The sequence below is a fragment of the Pararge aegeria genome, chromosome 5 (assembly GCF_905163445.1).
Source record: "Pararge aegeria chromosome 5, ilParAegt1.1, whole genome shotgun sequence".
NCBI lineage: Eukaryota > Metazoa > Arthropoda > Insecta > Lepidoptera > Nymphalidae > Pararge > Pararge aegeria.
This window is the reverse complement of record NC_053184.1, coordinates 16,952,716-16,969,475: the sequence shown is the minus strand read 5'-3', so window position 1 is coordinate 16,969,475 and position 16,760 is coordinate 16,952,716. Positions and strand designations below refer to the sequence as shown.

At 34.3% G+C, this 16,760-nt stretch overlaps 2 protein-coding genes across 2 annotated transcripts in view; both read left to right on the top strand.

Annotated features, from left to right (window-relative positions):
- LOC120624158 (nose resistant to fluoxetine protein 6-like) overlaps positions 1-4,638 on the top strand; it is a 44,437-nt gene extending 39,799 nt beyond the window's left edge. The window contains exons 10-12 of the mRNA XM_039890533.1: positions 1,375-1,564; positions 2,621-2,763; positions 4,045-4,638. Coding sequence (XP_039746467.1) covers positions 1,375-1,564; positions 2,621-2,763; positions 4,045-4,599 — 888 coding nt within the window. The 3' untranslated portion in view covers positions 4,600-4,638. The remainder of the gene's footprint in view (positions 1-1,374; positions 1,565-2,620; positions 2,764-4,044) is intronic.
- A 1,055-nt stretch (positions 4,639-5,693) lies between these two features.
- The window catches only part of LOC120624159 (nose resistant to fluoxetine protein 6-like), a 73,682-nt gene continuing 62,615 nt past the window's right edge, over positions 5,694-16,760 (top strand). The window contains exon 1 of the mRNA XM_039890534.1: positions 5,694-6,206. Coding sequence (XP_039746468.1) covers positions 5,741-6,206 — 466 coding nt within the window. The 5' untranslated portion in view covers positions 5,694-5,740. The remainder of the gene's footprint in view (positions 6,207-16,760) is intronic.

Below are 16,760 nucleotides of genomic sequence, written 5' to 3'. Positions count from 1 at the left end.
TTTTGGTTTTTTTATTATTCCAAAAAAATAAAAATAATTTTTTTTTTATTCTACTACAAGTTAGCCCTTGACTGCAATCTCACCTTAGCGGGCTAACCAGTTTGGGGTACATGAGCGGCGTACCGCTAAATTCGCTCGGCGGGTTTTTCTATCCACGGCCTAAAATAGATGATACAGATTAATAATGATTTATTCACTTTCGTTATATTCACATCTTAATGCCCTTAAAAATAAATTCTTACTGTCCGAATATATATTTTTTGCATGCTATTATAGCATATAGTGCACTTCATAACTCTTCCGTCGTTATGCCACGATTGTTTGTACCGGCCTATGAGTTTCATTGCAGAAAAACAACGTTACCGTATCTTATATCTTTAAACGAGCAATTCTTGTATATATATATATATATATATAATTGGAATCTCGGAATCAGCTCCAACGATTTTCATGAAATTTAATATACAGGGGGTTTCGGGAGCTATAAATCGATCTAGCTAGGATTCATTCTTAGAAAATGACATTTTATTTGTGTTTTTTTCATTGGAAGAAAAATAACAAAAAGGTGGCGTTTGGGTAGTCCCAATTTAAACTGAAAAATATGACTTCCTGACATCTATTGGCGAATAATAATACTGTTTTTTTTTTAATTGTGATACTTTTTATAAAAAATATATATTTATTACGAAAGATAAAAAAATGTTTGTCAAAATCTCATGTATTTATATACATATATAGACTATAGGTGTAGACGATGTAGTAGTACGCTGCATTCGAAATTTACGCGGGCGAAGCCGCAGGGCATATCTAGTTCACTTAAAATTAATATTTACCTACCCATGTAAAAATATATTATATATAGGTATATGACTATTTTACGCATTCATAGGATTTGCAACTGAGTTAAATAGTTCAGGGGATAAATAGGGTTTTATATAAATATTTTTTTGGTATATCTATTTATATAAAACCGAGGCAGATTTTAAAATAACAAAGAATACGTTAATTAGCTGCTTACGTTTTTTTTTTTTACAAAAAATGGCTGGAAAAAATATACAGTGTGTAAACAACATTTAAAATACAAATTATTGTGTTTTTTTATTAGTCACGGTTTGTTGCTCCGGAGGAGTCCTTAAAACAGTCGATGTAAACTGAAATAATAAAATAAATTTCATTTGAGATCACGTTCATCTTTTGATTTATCTGTGCGGGCTAGTTTTGTTTCGTTCGGAAAAAAATCGCTCTTGTCTTATTTTTATAACTTGCTACAAGAAACTTACTCTTATGTTCGTTTGCTTTACCCCTATACCTTTTTCTACGAGTAAGCGAAAGTCAGTTTGTTTTTTTTTAATTTACTGTCTAATGTCATTGCAGCTGCTATCATTCTTAGGCTGGTTCACGTGTGCTAGTCTCTGGGGCCTAGTTCTATGGGCTGGAGCTGATTCAGGATACTTTGATTACCGATATGACGTCACGTTCGCCGCTATTTATGCCACTCTCGCCCCATTCGCCACTGCTCTGGGTTTCGCGTGGATGATATACGCTGTCCATAAGAATTCCAATGGTAAGAATTTTCGTAATTTTTTTATTATTAGGATAGTTAGTATTTGGATAGTTACCTCATAACATTTCTACGGTTTCATATTCAAATTTACTTACACAAAAGAGCACTTCTGAAAGGTCAAGTCTTTTTTATTGTGACCCTACCTGGTTTGGGAGTAGTGGCGTGCACGGGATTCTTGACCAGGGTAGGCATATAGCCGAAAGATTGCATAAAATCGAAAAATCCATGTTTTATAGGTCGGCAGTGCTTTTGCGCATGTATGAAGTGCACACCACTAGTTGGGGGACAAATTCTACCGAATTGCCAAACTCAGTAGTTGCTTTTTTCTAACATAATTAATAATAAAACAATCATTTTTCTGTGTTCTGAGAATTAATATCACATAAACGTTTAAAAGTGAACCCGATTAAAATAAATAAGATATAAATAATGACAATCACTTCATTGATTTATTTTATAAATTAAAAAAAAAAAAACTTTAAACTAACACAACAAATAACAATAACAAATGTCATAAATCAATTACAATACAAGTTATACAGAAAAATGTGGGATGGCAAACGAGTACTGGTTTTCGTTTTGTTTTTCATTACACTTAAATTATATTTTCTAATTCTATAACGTTAGACCTTTTTAGGTTCAACTATCGAATAGACAAACTAAATGAGATTAAATGGAAAATAAGCCTATCACAATCTACTACTTTAGCTTTACTTCTATGGCTATCTATAGGTATAGAGTATCGTTTAACTTTGCTTTGTATTCGATACCCAATTGTTAGGTAGGAAAGAAAGAAAAGTTTACATATAGAAATACCTATGCATAAACAATCAATACGTTAGCTTTTAGCGGCTTTATCGCTAAAATACGATCTTTGCAAGGCAACCAAAACAGATATTGGATAAAAATATTTCTGTTGAAAAAAAAAACCGGCTTTGTGCTCTAAGCCCTCTGTGTATGAAAGAAGTGTACCCATCAGTGGGATATTATTAGACTGAGGACTAGAATTAGTAGACACGAAGTACATCATATTAATAAATCTTTGAAATTTTCCAGGATATCTTTCCCAGTTGCTTTGCAGTCGCCCACTTCTTTTCATCAGCCGTATTTCCTACGCAGTTTATCTTATACAATTCATTGTTTATCTAACTAAAACTGCGACAGTCCGATCGCCTAAGGAATTCTCTTATACGACATTGGTAAGCTCAGTTTGGTTTTAAATAAGCTTAGTAACCGCCATGGTGAAGCGGTACCTACTGTGGCGTATGAGTGAAAAAACTGGAGTAATATTGTTTCCCGATTGCGACCCGTTTCGAATTAGTTTAGAAAAGAGTATACTGGAACCCGACACAGAGGATCTGACTGAGCAATCTCAGTATTTTTGCTATTTTAAGTGGATCAAATGTATTAAAAAAAATCAGAATCCATTGGCAGTTTAATATCATGCTTTACCGGTGAAGGAAAACATCGTGAGGAAATCTGCATGCCTGAGAGTTTTCCATATTGCTCTCAAAAGTGTACTCTGCCAATCTGCTCTTGGCTGGCGGTTTTTTTGCTATATTAAGTGGATTAAATGTATTAAAAATGACAGTATCTATTTGCTGTTTAGTAAAATTCTTTACCGCTGAAGGAAAACATCGTGAGGAAACATGCATGCTTAAGAGTTTTCCATATTGCTATCAAAAGTGAAGTCTACAAATCTAAAAACCTAAAACTTCTTTAACCTTCCTCATTCTGTGAGGAGACTATTTATATAGGGCCGGTAATGGGTTGATACTAATGTTGCAGTGTCTCAAAATTGAATATTTGTCTCGTGTATCTCTTCGGAAAAATAACTAACAGGCTCATTGACGTTATAAGAAAAGGCTATTATAGTAATATATCAAAATAACTGAGACAAATTTGTTGGTACTCCTTTGTTTCTGTTGGCAGTGAGCATTTTTCGTTTATATTAACTTACTCAAGTCTGCTCTAGTAGGAGACCTACACCCTTTTTAGGTTAGCATGCTCCCAACTTAGTCTTCGCGGTAATTGATAGCTTACTATTAGCATTCTATTCCTACATTGTCATAGAACAAAAAAATACAAATGGTTATCTTGTTTAGATTATTTGTCATACTCAATTATAGTAGAAGCTCGAGAAATATATGGGTAAAAATTGTATGTGTTAATTTTTCCATACGTGCCATACATACTTTGCAATTATATCATGATGTTGTGTCGTGAATATTTTGGGTTTGTGTTACTGAATCACAGATAAGATTTTATGAAACTTGTCGCAAAAATGAGGCACGGATTTTATATACCATATACAAGATAAATTTTAAACAGAGGGATTAAAAAATATATTAAAATAATTAGTTCAAAATTTTACACGATAGTAAGTAACCAAACCGGAAAGTAATTCTATAATAATGTCTATATTACGGAGAAATCTGAAAGTAGTATATGTTTGACCCTTTATATTGATTTCTTTCCAGTTTGACATTCAAGAAATATTTACCATAGTATTCTCTTCAATTCTTCTAACAATAACACTGGTAATTCCACTTCAATCTGTACCTAAAATATCATTTGAATCAAAAACTGAAACCGTTGAAGAAAACGATACGGAAAAGGAGACTACAGAGCAAAATGATGTACATAATAAACAAGAGAATGATATTAAACTAGAGAAAGAACAGCTTTCAAGGGAAGTTCCACAAAGAAGATCTTTTATGGCTCATAGAGAAGTTCTTGAAGAAATACCAGAAGTGGACGTAGAATACGAAACGCAGAGGGATTCTAATGAGGCCTTAGAAGAGATTTTAGAAGAAGAAGATGACTTAGAAGAAGAAATGGAGGAAAAAGAAGACGAAGATTTGGAAATCATTGAAGAGGAACAAGGAGAAGAAGACGAAGAAGGTCCTGAAGCAACACAATATCTGACACGCTCTTTCTCGGGGGAGAATGAACAAGATATAGATGAATGGGAATGGACAACAGATGGGAATGATAGAGGGAGTCAACATTTTCGTTACAGCAGAAAAGAATGAAATTATGATCAATTAATAAACTTTTTTAAATACAAAATACCTACAAAGTTTTTTATTTTTTTGGAAGATATTATAAAGGTCAGGAGGTTCGCAATAGGTGATTGATCAAATACACGATCTTGACACATTTTTGGTATTTTCTGCACAGAACCAAAAGTGAAAAACAATCCCTTATATCTGTAAAAAAGAATTTCCAGAAATATTATTTGGGTGTCCAGAACCCTTGATTCTCTGTTACATTCATTTTACGAAACGTGACTGTCATTTGTGACGTCACAAAAAAAAGTTCTTGTACGAAGAAGTGTCTTCAAAAATCTCGTAACTTATCGTCGAGTTATCTTAACTACATTGAGTTTAAAGGCATTGTAGATATTTTAGTGTTGACAAATAATATACAATATATATATCATAGATATAACACACCATATCAATGTATTTCTAGTAGGACATACGTCATTATAATAAATCACTATTAGTTACTGTGAAACGATATTCAATGTTTTATAAATAATAAGTCTAAATTTTAACAAAGTTGAGTGTCAACTTTTTAATCATGTCATTAATACGTAAAGTGATAAAAAACACGTAAAACTTAAATTTTGCTAAAAAAAATATTCGCTAAAATTTAAAACAACCAAAGCATTCTACTAAAATAATAGAGTTCGGAAGTGTTAATGGAGCCATGTTTTGGTCATTAATAAAATAGGAAGGATAAATTGAATTGTGAGGTTAAATTTGAAATAGGTTTCCAAATTCGATATTTTACCTTGACAATATTCTGAATGGATTCTTTTAAGCGCATGACTACGAAACAGCCTACACAATATTTAGGTGACTTAATCACTGAATTCCAAAAGAGATTTTTTTTTAATTTATCGAAATCAGAGCACATTTGTATTAAAATACCGATATTACTAATTTTTTTGTGACTTACAACGGAACCTAAATTGCTATAACAATATCCTTATAGCACGCTACTACAAAGAAATTATATAGCCTCGATAAAACAATGGCAATTACAATAGAATAATGGTCACAGGACACTACAAACAAAGCAGTGACTTATTTAATTTCATTGATCGAGCCTCGATGGCTGCGATTCAGTCGGTAAACAGAAGCGGCGCGTGCGCACGCCTCCATAATGATCTCGATCGGAGCGCTCGTCTTAGCGTTCGCGATCGTTGCCACCGGGCAGAAATATAACGAGACGAACATCGACCAACAGGTTTTGAAACGTCTCAACACTATTATTAACGCGACCGGTAACTTGGACCCGCGGGATATAGCCCGGCTCAATCGTACCGCACAAAGCCTAGGCCTAGACAGGGACTTAGTTGCTAAACTATCTGAACGATTAAAAAATGAAAGAGACGTGAAAAGAAAACACGACACAAATTACAATTTGTACGAAGATGGTACAGTGAATAGTGAAGCTTCTAGAGTTGATGTTGTGGAGGAATCGCCAGATTACGCCTCATCAGTAGTGCTTGCTAGCGATCTGCTATCACTTTCGAGTGCTGTGGCGAATGTGAACGAAAAAGTTTGTCGGGAACAAGGGTACAGATTCCTGGACGGACTGCTTCTTAACAAGAGATGGGCGTTGAAAAGTAAGTTTTAGTTGTTAAGAATAGCAAATCCAAAAATAACAAAACAGGTTTGTTTGTAACGTTTACTGATCTAAATCGTTGTATTAATCATGATAGAAATTTACACATTTATAGCTTGGACTTTGGAGACATAAAATAAGGAAAAATTAAAATATTAAAGAATAATAATAATTATGCCTTCTAAATTGGCTCAGGTCAGACGGGGCTGGCTATACCAAGTACCAATGAAACCGTAATTATTGCTAAGATAGATACCGTTCCGCACAATAATAATGCATGCATACCTGTTTCAGTTTTTTTTTTCTTTTGAATAGGTCGTGGCTCGTCTTCTGTATCATAATTTTCTATCACAATTTGTTCTCAGATGGAAACGGATAATAATATGTCAACGTTAAATAATTAGGTGCAAGACTGACCTTATAAAAAAACATGTCCGTGCAGAAACTGATGACCTATACAATATGTGATACCATTAAACTTACGGTTTACAAGAACTGTAAGATTTTTATAAAATAATGATCAGCGCATTTCTTTTCCTTGTTTTTGCTGTCATAACAATAAATTAATAATATTTATTGTGTTTTTGTAACATTATAATTTTTAACACTAAGATTGGATGGTAATTTTTTAGTGCTTCGTTGATTCTAAATAAAGGAGTTAATTCCTAGCTCGTACCTTGGTTTAGATTTTTGTTAGACCAAAGTAGCTAGTTTTCCTTAAAACGATAAGGTAATAGATGGAACGTTATTGTATTATTGCTACTGTCATGAACAGCTCGGTTGAACATCTGCAAGGATAAGTTTGTAGGAAATTACTTATTAACTACTTTAGTCAATATAACAACTTACAATCAAGTTGATTAGCCTCTTTGATATCGATGGATCTACGACTTTGAAGGTAAAGGGGTACCTTTTGCCTGTACTCTATGCTTTGAGAGCATTTTAAGCTGTCAATTCTAAATTCATATTTACAAATTATTCTGATAATTGCTAACTGGTAATTACTGAATATTCATTTAAAAAAAACTAAATCTAAGGCTAAATTGCGTTTTGAACCTATAAAACAGTCGCTGTCAAATTATACATCTTGAATGAAAAAAATGCTGTGTCAGACAGCGGGTCATTGTCCCTTTTCACTGATATTTACGATCTTTACACGAGAGTCTGAGCCAGCAATCTACGGTAGCTCTACTTTCCTCTGTAATAATAGACGGACCTCTGTACTTTCAGTTTTAGTTAGCCCTTGGCTACAATCTCAGCTGGTAACGAAAAAAAAATTCTCGGCGCTAACTACTGCGCCGGACAGTTCGTCAAAATGTGGATGAGATCTGTGATAGTATTATTTATAAAGAAGAATAGTATCTCTATCACTACTATGGAATGGAGAAGCAGAGTATAAAACCGTTGACCGTCGATATATTCAATGTATTTATTGTGGGCTCCAAAACGCATTTTTTTTTAAATTATCAATATGGGCACGGGTCTTTCCCGACAATGAGAAGGGTTTAATGCCGTAGTCCACCACGCTGTACCAGTGCGTATCGGTGGACTCCATACTTCTTCGACTATGGAGCACTCATGCAGATTTTTTTTCATAACTTAAAAAAGTTAGAGATATGCGCGTGCTGGTATTTGAACTCGGCCTCCCGAAAGTGAAGGTGAAGTCCTAACCACTGGGTTATAACCGCTTCAATTATCTACTTTTTGTTAATTAGCCCGTAAGTTTCATTTAAGTGGGAATTCCTTTAAGGAACAATAAATGTCTTAAACCACATAAAAAAAGATTCCAATGAATTGAGATTCTCCTTCTATTTTGAAGTCGTTTGAAAATAAAATAATCCAGAATATAACTTTGTCTTAATAAAACAAAAATATTACAATACGTTAATCCAAAGATTTATGTAGCATTCATTCAAACAAAAATATAGGAAATGAGACATAATGTTGTGATAGTTTATCTTTATGTCACGTCTTGGTTGGTGACGTGTTGTTATAAGACTATATTTCAAATTAAATTTGCCATTTTATTAACGTAACAAGTTTCACAACAATATATATATTTGCAACGCTATTTTTTCAACAGATTTGTCAAATATTTTGTACAAACACTATTTGATAAATAGTGATTGAATGAATTACGTCAAAGTATAGGTTCCATACGTTAGACTGATCTTTTTTTATAATTTTTTGTCTATTGCTGCATATTCGGCAGTTTATCGTCCGTCGGTATTGCATGCAAGGTGCATACCTTTCAAATGAAAGCATGAAAGAATACTGCAGAACTATTCAAAAGTTATGCCACGTTTTTTGTAAGGTAATTAGAGTTTATCCTGATAATGGGGGCCCGTGGAAATGTCAATAGGGACGTGAATAGTTAGACGGCTTATATTTATTGTATGTATAATAATATTAATTTTAGTTTGTAATTATTATTTCCCTAGAAAAGTATATTTTTCGTTTCTTCATTAATAAATAAATAATAAAAAATAGGGACGTTCCCAAAGGGATTTTTGTTCATTATTAGGGAATCGAGTGGGATTCTTGGTTCGGGTATTTCATTTCTACCATCTGATGTGAAGGCCGAATCTACTGAAAAGAAGCCGGCAAGAAACTCTGCAGTTGCTTTTTTCTAACATCAACATTAATGTGATGAACGCGGAGCCGACTGCTTCAAAGCAAGCTGCTATCAAACAGTATATTGGAGCGTATACGTCAGGGCGTATTCCGTAACAATAAGCCAGGGTATGCTTCGGATCACTAAAGACCAGGATTCCGCTCATAAGGACAATCAGTGTTAATGAATTTGTTCCGATCGTTTTTTTTTAATCTCCTATAAAAACTAACGGGGCCATCACTAAATCAGATATAGTGATAGACCTTTAACAGCCTCGTTGATCTGGTATTACCTCAAAGAGTCTTAGGTTGAGATTTACAGAGCGTACTTCGTTTGCTCAGTCAAAGTAAGTCTTAAAGGAGTACAGAATTAGTTTTATGATATATCGGACACATTACTTTTTGTCTCGTTTAACTGCTTCATGTCTTCAGGTAAGACTAAGCACATTCTTATTGGGCAAGTTAGTATCAAGTACCTATGTTTAGGTTTCTTAAGACTGAATTCGCACGCATTATGGATCTGTCTTATGTCAATAATATGTTTTAAAAATAGGCCAAAAGTGATGCAAAGGAAAACTTTGCGGAAATTTTAGTATCAATGCTTACGTATCATTTATGCATAGTATGTTACAGATCTTTTGTATTCACAGTCCACCTTGTGAGTCGCATAAAGTTCATAAAATCTAATTGTTTACAGTACAGTAAAGGTAGTTTTCTTGGGCTATTTTCGATACTAATTATTAAAAGAAATATATGAAATCATTTCAATGAGGTACTAACCTCATTTATTACCTTTTTTAAATATTAATTATACAATAATGAAACAATGGTTTGCTTTACAATAAACGCGCCCTGGTCTAAGAAGAAGAAAAAACAATCTTAGCAGGGTATTTCTTTTGTTATTACCATCTTACTCTGTCTTTAAGTTAAAAATTTAATTTAATTCATGAATCTTTTAAAACGCGACGCATCAAAATGGAGGGTGTAAAGTACCTGCCGCTTTGGAGTAGTCGACGCCCGCCTCTCAGCATGAGCTAGTGGCAGCTAACAATATGAGCGTACTTACTGTAGTATGCTGTAGATATTTTGTATTCACGGCCCGTCTTGCGAGTCACCCACGTTAGTCGGTGCGTAAACAATGCCGCAATACTGCTTATATATGCAGGGCTCCAGTTACTGCTCAATGGAAAACGAGAGGCAACGCAAAGTTACATATAGTGAATATGTCAAAATAAAAAAAAAAACAAAAATATCTTTATTCAAGTAGGCCCGGGTTGCACTTTTTATGCTTACGTGAGAATTACAGATGATGGCGATAACCACAGTCGTAAACTTAAAACTAAAGCTACAAGGGGTTCCAAACGCGTCCTGGTCTGGAAGAAGCCCACAACAAATTTAGCCGGGTATTTTTTTTTGTTATCAGCATCTCACATTGTCATTTGAAATTATTAGAAGAGCAACCTGGTTAGAGCAATAATTCACACCCAAGCTTTCTTCGTAGTCCTTTATACTATAATAGGACTTTTCTATAAGCTTACGTTTAATACAAACTTTGAACTTTTTAAGAGACATCTCCAAGATGTCAAGGGAGAGATAGAAGCAGTCGTTACTTAGCGGAAGTCCACGATATGCAATGCACAATAAGGCAAATTTACTACAATAAACACCTCACTAATATTGTAAACGCGAAAATGTGTTTGTTTGTTTTTGTTTATTTTGGTGTTGCGGAAAAGCTTTATGGCTACCTGCGCCCTTTTGGGCAAGACAGAGGTTATGTGGCGTGCATAGACGGTATGCACAGGGTATGCAGATGATATACAATGAAGAAAATCTCCAGGACGGGTTATATATACTTAAGGGTAGTATTTTAATAACTCTTACAATGTTATTAATATGTATGTATATTCTTAGAGCTTTGCGCACCGCTATAAGGATTCATATGTGAGCCAATTCTTACAATAGTTGCCTGGAAGAAATCACTATAAGTGATAAGGCCGCCTTTGTTACACAATTTAAATGACTATTACCTTTGTTCTCTTTTATTTATTTACTGTGTGCAATAAAGTGTTTTTGATCGATTGATTGAATGTCTATTCTTAAGTTTCTTATAACTCTTACTGGATTGTTTCTTCATTTTATATCATCTGCATACCCTGTGCATACCCTGTGCATACCCTCTATGCACGCCACTGGGGACTCCTATACCCGATCTTAACACTCTTGTTGCCTTTACTAGACGCCCGGGGAACTACTACTTACTATAATGATACTAATACTTCCCAGACGTCTACCAACCGCCCATCTGAGTACCAGAGCTCCAACGCCAAAGCGGAAAGGATCGGGACTGCGTGATATGAATGTATTATGTGTATTTCTCAATATGTATAACTATTCGTTGTACAGTGTTAAATTAATATTTATTTAATTCGCCACACCCACACTAGTTTTGTTAAAAAAAAAAACTAGTTCTTCTACTCTCTACGAATATCGATTCTTAATATAATCATGAAGTGTTTTGTCAAACAATTTTTTTAAGTTGCTAGTGTTATTTTTAAATACGGTTCTGGTTTTACTCTGAATGGCGCGTAACTGGTTTATTTATACTAAATAGGTCGTAAATGGCTAATCTGTTCAAACAACTTACCTGTTTATCTTATATATAAATCAATTGGAGTGTCTATCTGTGCTTACATTAATTAGCTGGTATATTATTATATATAAGCGTTTATGTATCATCGTTATATCAACCCATTACTGGCCCACTAAAGCATGGGTAACCTCCCACCAAGCAGGCACAGTGCAGGTTGGTGGACTCCACACACCTTTGAGAAGATTGTGTAGAACTCTCAGGCATGCAGGTTTCCTCAGGATGTTCTCCTTAACCGTTAAAGCAAGTGGTATATTCATTGCTTAAAAACGCAAGTAACTTCGAAAAGTTAAAGGTGCGTGCTGGGATTCGAACTCGCCCCACGAAAGTGAATTCAAAGTCCTACCCACTGGGCTATCACCGCTTCGTATTTATATTGTTCATGAAATTATGCATCAGTTATCTTAGTACCCATAACACATGCTACGCATACTTTGGGACGAGATGACGATGTTTGTATTGTCTAAGTATAAAATTTTTTTTAACAAGAGTCAGTTTTTTCTCTTTTTGGTAAATTACTGCCTTTTATTTAAAAGGAGTAGTAGACTCCTCCCCTCCTCTTTTCGTATGTATACGAGGTGACTAAGAGAATTTAATGCAGAACGGACAGAAGCATTCTTTGTGCAACTACTGCCATCGATTGCGATCGCCAACAAGTTTGCCAAGCGTGTTGATCATATACAAACCCTTCCAACAAATAATAATAGTAATATATATACTACGACAATATACACATCGCCACCTAGTCCCAAAGTAAGCGTAGCTTGTGATATGGGTACTAAGATAACAGATGAATATTTTTATGAATAATATACATAAATACTTATAATATACAGATAAACAACCAGACACTGAAAAATATTGATGATAATCTAACAAACATTATCCAGTTGTGGGAATCGAACCCACGGCTTATGACTCAGGAAGCAGGATCAGAAATACTAATTCCCAAATGACCCCTTCCCTAAATAATTTAATAAGTATAATATTATAAATGCGTCACTGTATTCGTAAGTTTGTTGCTCTTTCACGCAGTAACGGAGCAACGAAAATACTTAACGTTCCGGACAGAGATAGCTATCTCAATTAGATAGGTAAGTGAGATAGGTAATTCAAATTCAAAAAAATTATAGGATAATTGCAAGACCAATCTAAGCGGACGACGTCGGTGGCAAATGCTAGTTTAAAATAATAAAAACCGCAATTATAATAAATTATGCCTATCTATATATATATATATATAACTAAATATGTATATCGCAATTAGGGATATAATTGTATATGCAACGTAACAATTAAATGTGTTGTTTATGACAGCTAAACCCGCCAATCTAAGTTAAATAATTAATTTATTTTTTCCTTCTGAACAACTCTTTTATTACACGCTTTATGTTAGCTTCACTTGTATGTTTGTTTGTAACGGACTTCTATGGGCGCGATTTTGACCCACATTAAACGGTCAGATTTCTTTCAAACTTTGTAGACATATCGAGGACCAATGACAATACACTAATCTGAAAAGATTATTCCAATTTTCACTATAAAAAATAAGATTTTTTACTAATTACTACAGCGCCATCTAGACCCAAATGTAAAAAACCTATGGCGTTCGCGTACCTAACAAATTCCACAGTAAACATTAAGCTACTAGATGGTAGAGGGCGTTAGCTATTACTTTTTAATGGCCTGTTTTAAATAATAATTAGAACTTGCATTTCGAGAGACGGGCACACTGAATAAAAAAAAAATATTTTATCTCTTTAATGGTGGATGTGTTACCGATTAATTTTGGTCTAATAAAAATAATAGATCAAGAAAAACTAAAAAAAATCGCTATTATGAATAAACTAAAAGAAAGAAATTAGTTTAGTTTTTTATACCAAGCGTGCTTTTTTAGTTTGTTTGAACTATTTAATTATTTTTAAAACACGCTTCTAATGGTGACTTTATTATCAAAGCCGTATCTGTCAACCAATTATACTTAGATGCTTGGCGTTCTGTAGGTACTACTATCGCAGTAGTAATCAAGGTGGGAGGGAGGTCATATGTGGGAGGTCCCGGCTTCGATCCTCGGCAGGGGCAATAATCAAATTTCTTAATTTTCGCTGGTCTGACCTGGTGGGTTGGCCTTGGCTAGTACGACAAATGCGTGTAGCCTAGAGATTTTTTTAAAATAATTGTTTAGTGTTCAATAAAACATAGGTAGGTTAATAAAACATAAGTTGTTTCGATCTACTTTGAATAAGTAGATCGAAACTGCAACGATTCCTACTAGATGACGCTACAGTCGCTATAAGACTGATGTGAAAGGCATATACTAATTTTCGGCAGCGACGGTAGGAGAGCCGTAGCTTAATTGGTGAAAGCGCTCAGGCCGCGATTGCCCGAGAGTCGCAGGTTCAAATAATGTCAGTTCCGAAAATTTTTATATGCATTTTAAAAAACACTACTAAAAAATTATAACAAGTTACATTACTTCTGCACAATAGGTATAACTTATATTATTCTTAATATACACGTGGATATACAGAAATCAACTGTTCCTAAGCCTGTGTTCATAAACCTGTTTTTTAGGCGGAGTGATCTCCTTTTAAATTATTATTTTCCTAATTCTAAGGTTGCCTGGCAGAGATCACTACTAAGCCTTTTGTATTCTACTTCTTTTTTTATGTTTCTTTTTTATTATTATATATTATTATAATTCTTAATGTGGTGTACAAATAAAGATTTATAATAATAATAATAATATTTTTTTAAGGCTCGTTTAGACGAAACAAAGATTAATTTCGATTTAAAGTACGAACGAACTTGGCACCCTTGTGACGACTACAATCAGAGCTTTATTAGATGTATTGCTACATCTTATACAACGTTTAACCCAATAACGAAATAATGTTGAAGCATGCATAAGTATATTTCATAATCACTCTGTAAAAATATGAAATCAAAAGAAGTTTATTTATTTTTTCATACAAACGAATTCTAAACATATTAAGTTTTTACTTATGGCAACCCTTTTGAACCGACAAGCGCCTTCGCTACAGTGGCATACTCATTTAGGTTTTCGGTTTCACAGATAAGTCTAAGAAACAGTACATAACGTTCCTCTAAAGCCTGTGAAGTATTATTTCATCCATTTTATTTCATTTACACGTTATATATTATTGATGGATCGAACCTCGTACTCGTGTTTACCGCTTGAGATAGCTTTAATTGTATGTATAGTCATGCATATAGAAAAACCTGTGAATGCTTCCGTAGACAATTACTTGCAATTCAAAGTGCGTCTTACCTTGTTATATTCTCATCAAGGTGTGGTACTTTTTTGCTAATCATATTGTAATCTTATAATTATTTCATTCTAGAATTTACCGAGTCTTATTGACTACTGGTTAGTTAGAAGCACGGGGGCGTTCGGAATAAGTGTAGTCAAAAAACCCATACACAGTCCAAACGCCATTCTAAATCGAGGTCCGAGCCTCACAGGAGCTACCCTAAAGTCAACGTTTCTCCTGACCCAAAATGTTTTACAGCCCTGGGGCTCAAATCCTGGCGACCTTTACGCTCTCCGCCATTCACTGGCGAAGGTGTTACTACCCTTATGATATAATTAGTATCATGGTTTTGTGTCAAAGTATAAATATTTCTTTTCGCAGTATATATATCATGTTATGAAGATTCGTGTTCTTTACCTAAACTGCAGGTAGAAAATACTAATACGTACGTTCCCACCGTGAAAGTTAAAACACAGTTAATACACATGATTTTAAAGCTTTAACTGACTTACTCAAAATCTTACATAGGTACGTGGTAAAAGGTAGAATATTTTACAACAATAGTATTTAATTAAATCTTAATAGGACAATAATTTTTATGAATATGAATTATTTTAACCTTATTTAATGCAAATAAATGCATGTTATCTCGCATGCTGTGATAGCACATTTGATAGGAGCTCGATTTCGCTTTCGGGAGGCCGAGTTCAAATCCCAGCATGCACCTCTAAGTTTTCGAAGTTATGTGCGTGTGAAGGAAAACATCGTGAGGAAATCTGCATGCCTGAAAGATCTACATTAGGTTTTCAAAGATGTGTGGAGTCCATCAATCCGCACTGGGCCAGCGTGGTGGACTACTGCTTTAACCGCTTCTCATTGTGGGACCAGTGCTGTGTGCCCAACACACAGCACCGGTCTCCTCCGGTACTGAGTTTATGTGATGATGATGATGATCACGTGATTTCAAACCTTAACTTATATTGACAATCTAGATATTGTCATTGATAGCTTCGTATCTGTCTTTGATAGCTTCGCATCTGGACTGTGTCGTGTGGTGACAGCAGATCAGAAAACAATTGTCATCAAAAGAGTCGTGAGGAGTTGAGAGGTGCCAGTCAAAAATTTTACAAAGCTTGGAATTTTGAAATCCTAACAAAAGACCTACCCAGTGGCGTGCATATGCAGAGGGTATGCACAGGGTATGCAGATGATATAAAATCAAGAAAGTCTCCAGTCTTGTACTGTACTGGAGATTTTCTTTTCTATTTTAAAAAACTGAAAGATAGGCATTGCATGAGTTATAAAAAGCGCACCCTTTAGTATGTATGACTCGTAATGGAGATTTTCTTCTTTTTATATCATTTACATGCCCTGTGCATACCCTTTATGCACGCCACTGCTGGGTAGGTCTTTTGTGAGGATTTCAAATTTGCAAGGTTTGTACCATTTTTGACTGGCACCTCGCAACTCCCTACGACTCTTTATATGTTGATAATCTCATGGGGTTTACTAACAATACGTTTTCTGTCACGGGGTTGCCATTCAAGCACTTTGGGACACCAACGTTCTGGGGGACCTTTTACACTCTCAGCTGAGCTGTGTTTGTAACTCTGGCTCTTTTACGATCTTCTCATTTCTAATTCCATTACGTATATAATACTCCGAGGATAAATAAATAGTTGTTATGTTTTATACTTTATTCTTTCCTGATTTATTTTGTTCGAATTACCTCAGTAAAATATTTAAATAATACCACTACATAAAGTGTAAATGAGAACCAAAATACCTTATAGATTCCTCATAAGGGTTGTCATAAGTAAACACTTAGAATGTTTGGCATTCGTTTGTATGGAAAAATAAATATGCTTCTTTTGATTTAATATCTTTAGTTTTAAATATACTATGAAATATACTTATGCAATCTTCAACATTATTTCATAATTCGGTTACACGTTGTATAATTTTTATTACAGATTTGCCAAATTTAAGTCTTGTTGAAATCCTATAGAAATTAATGTTA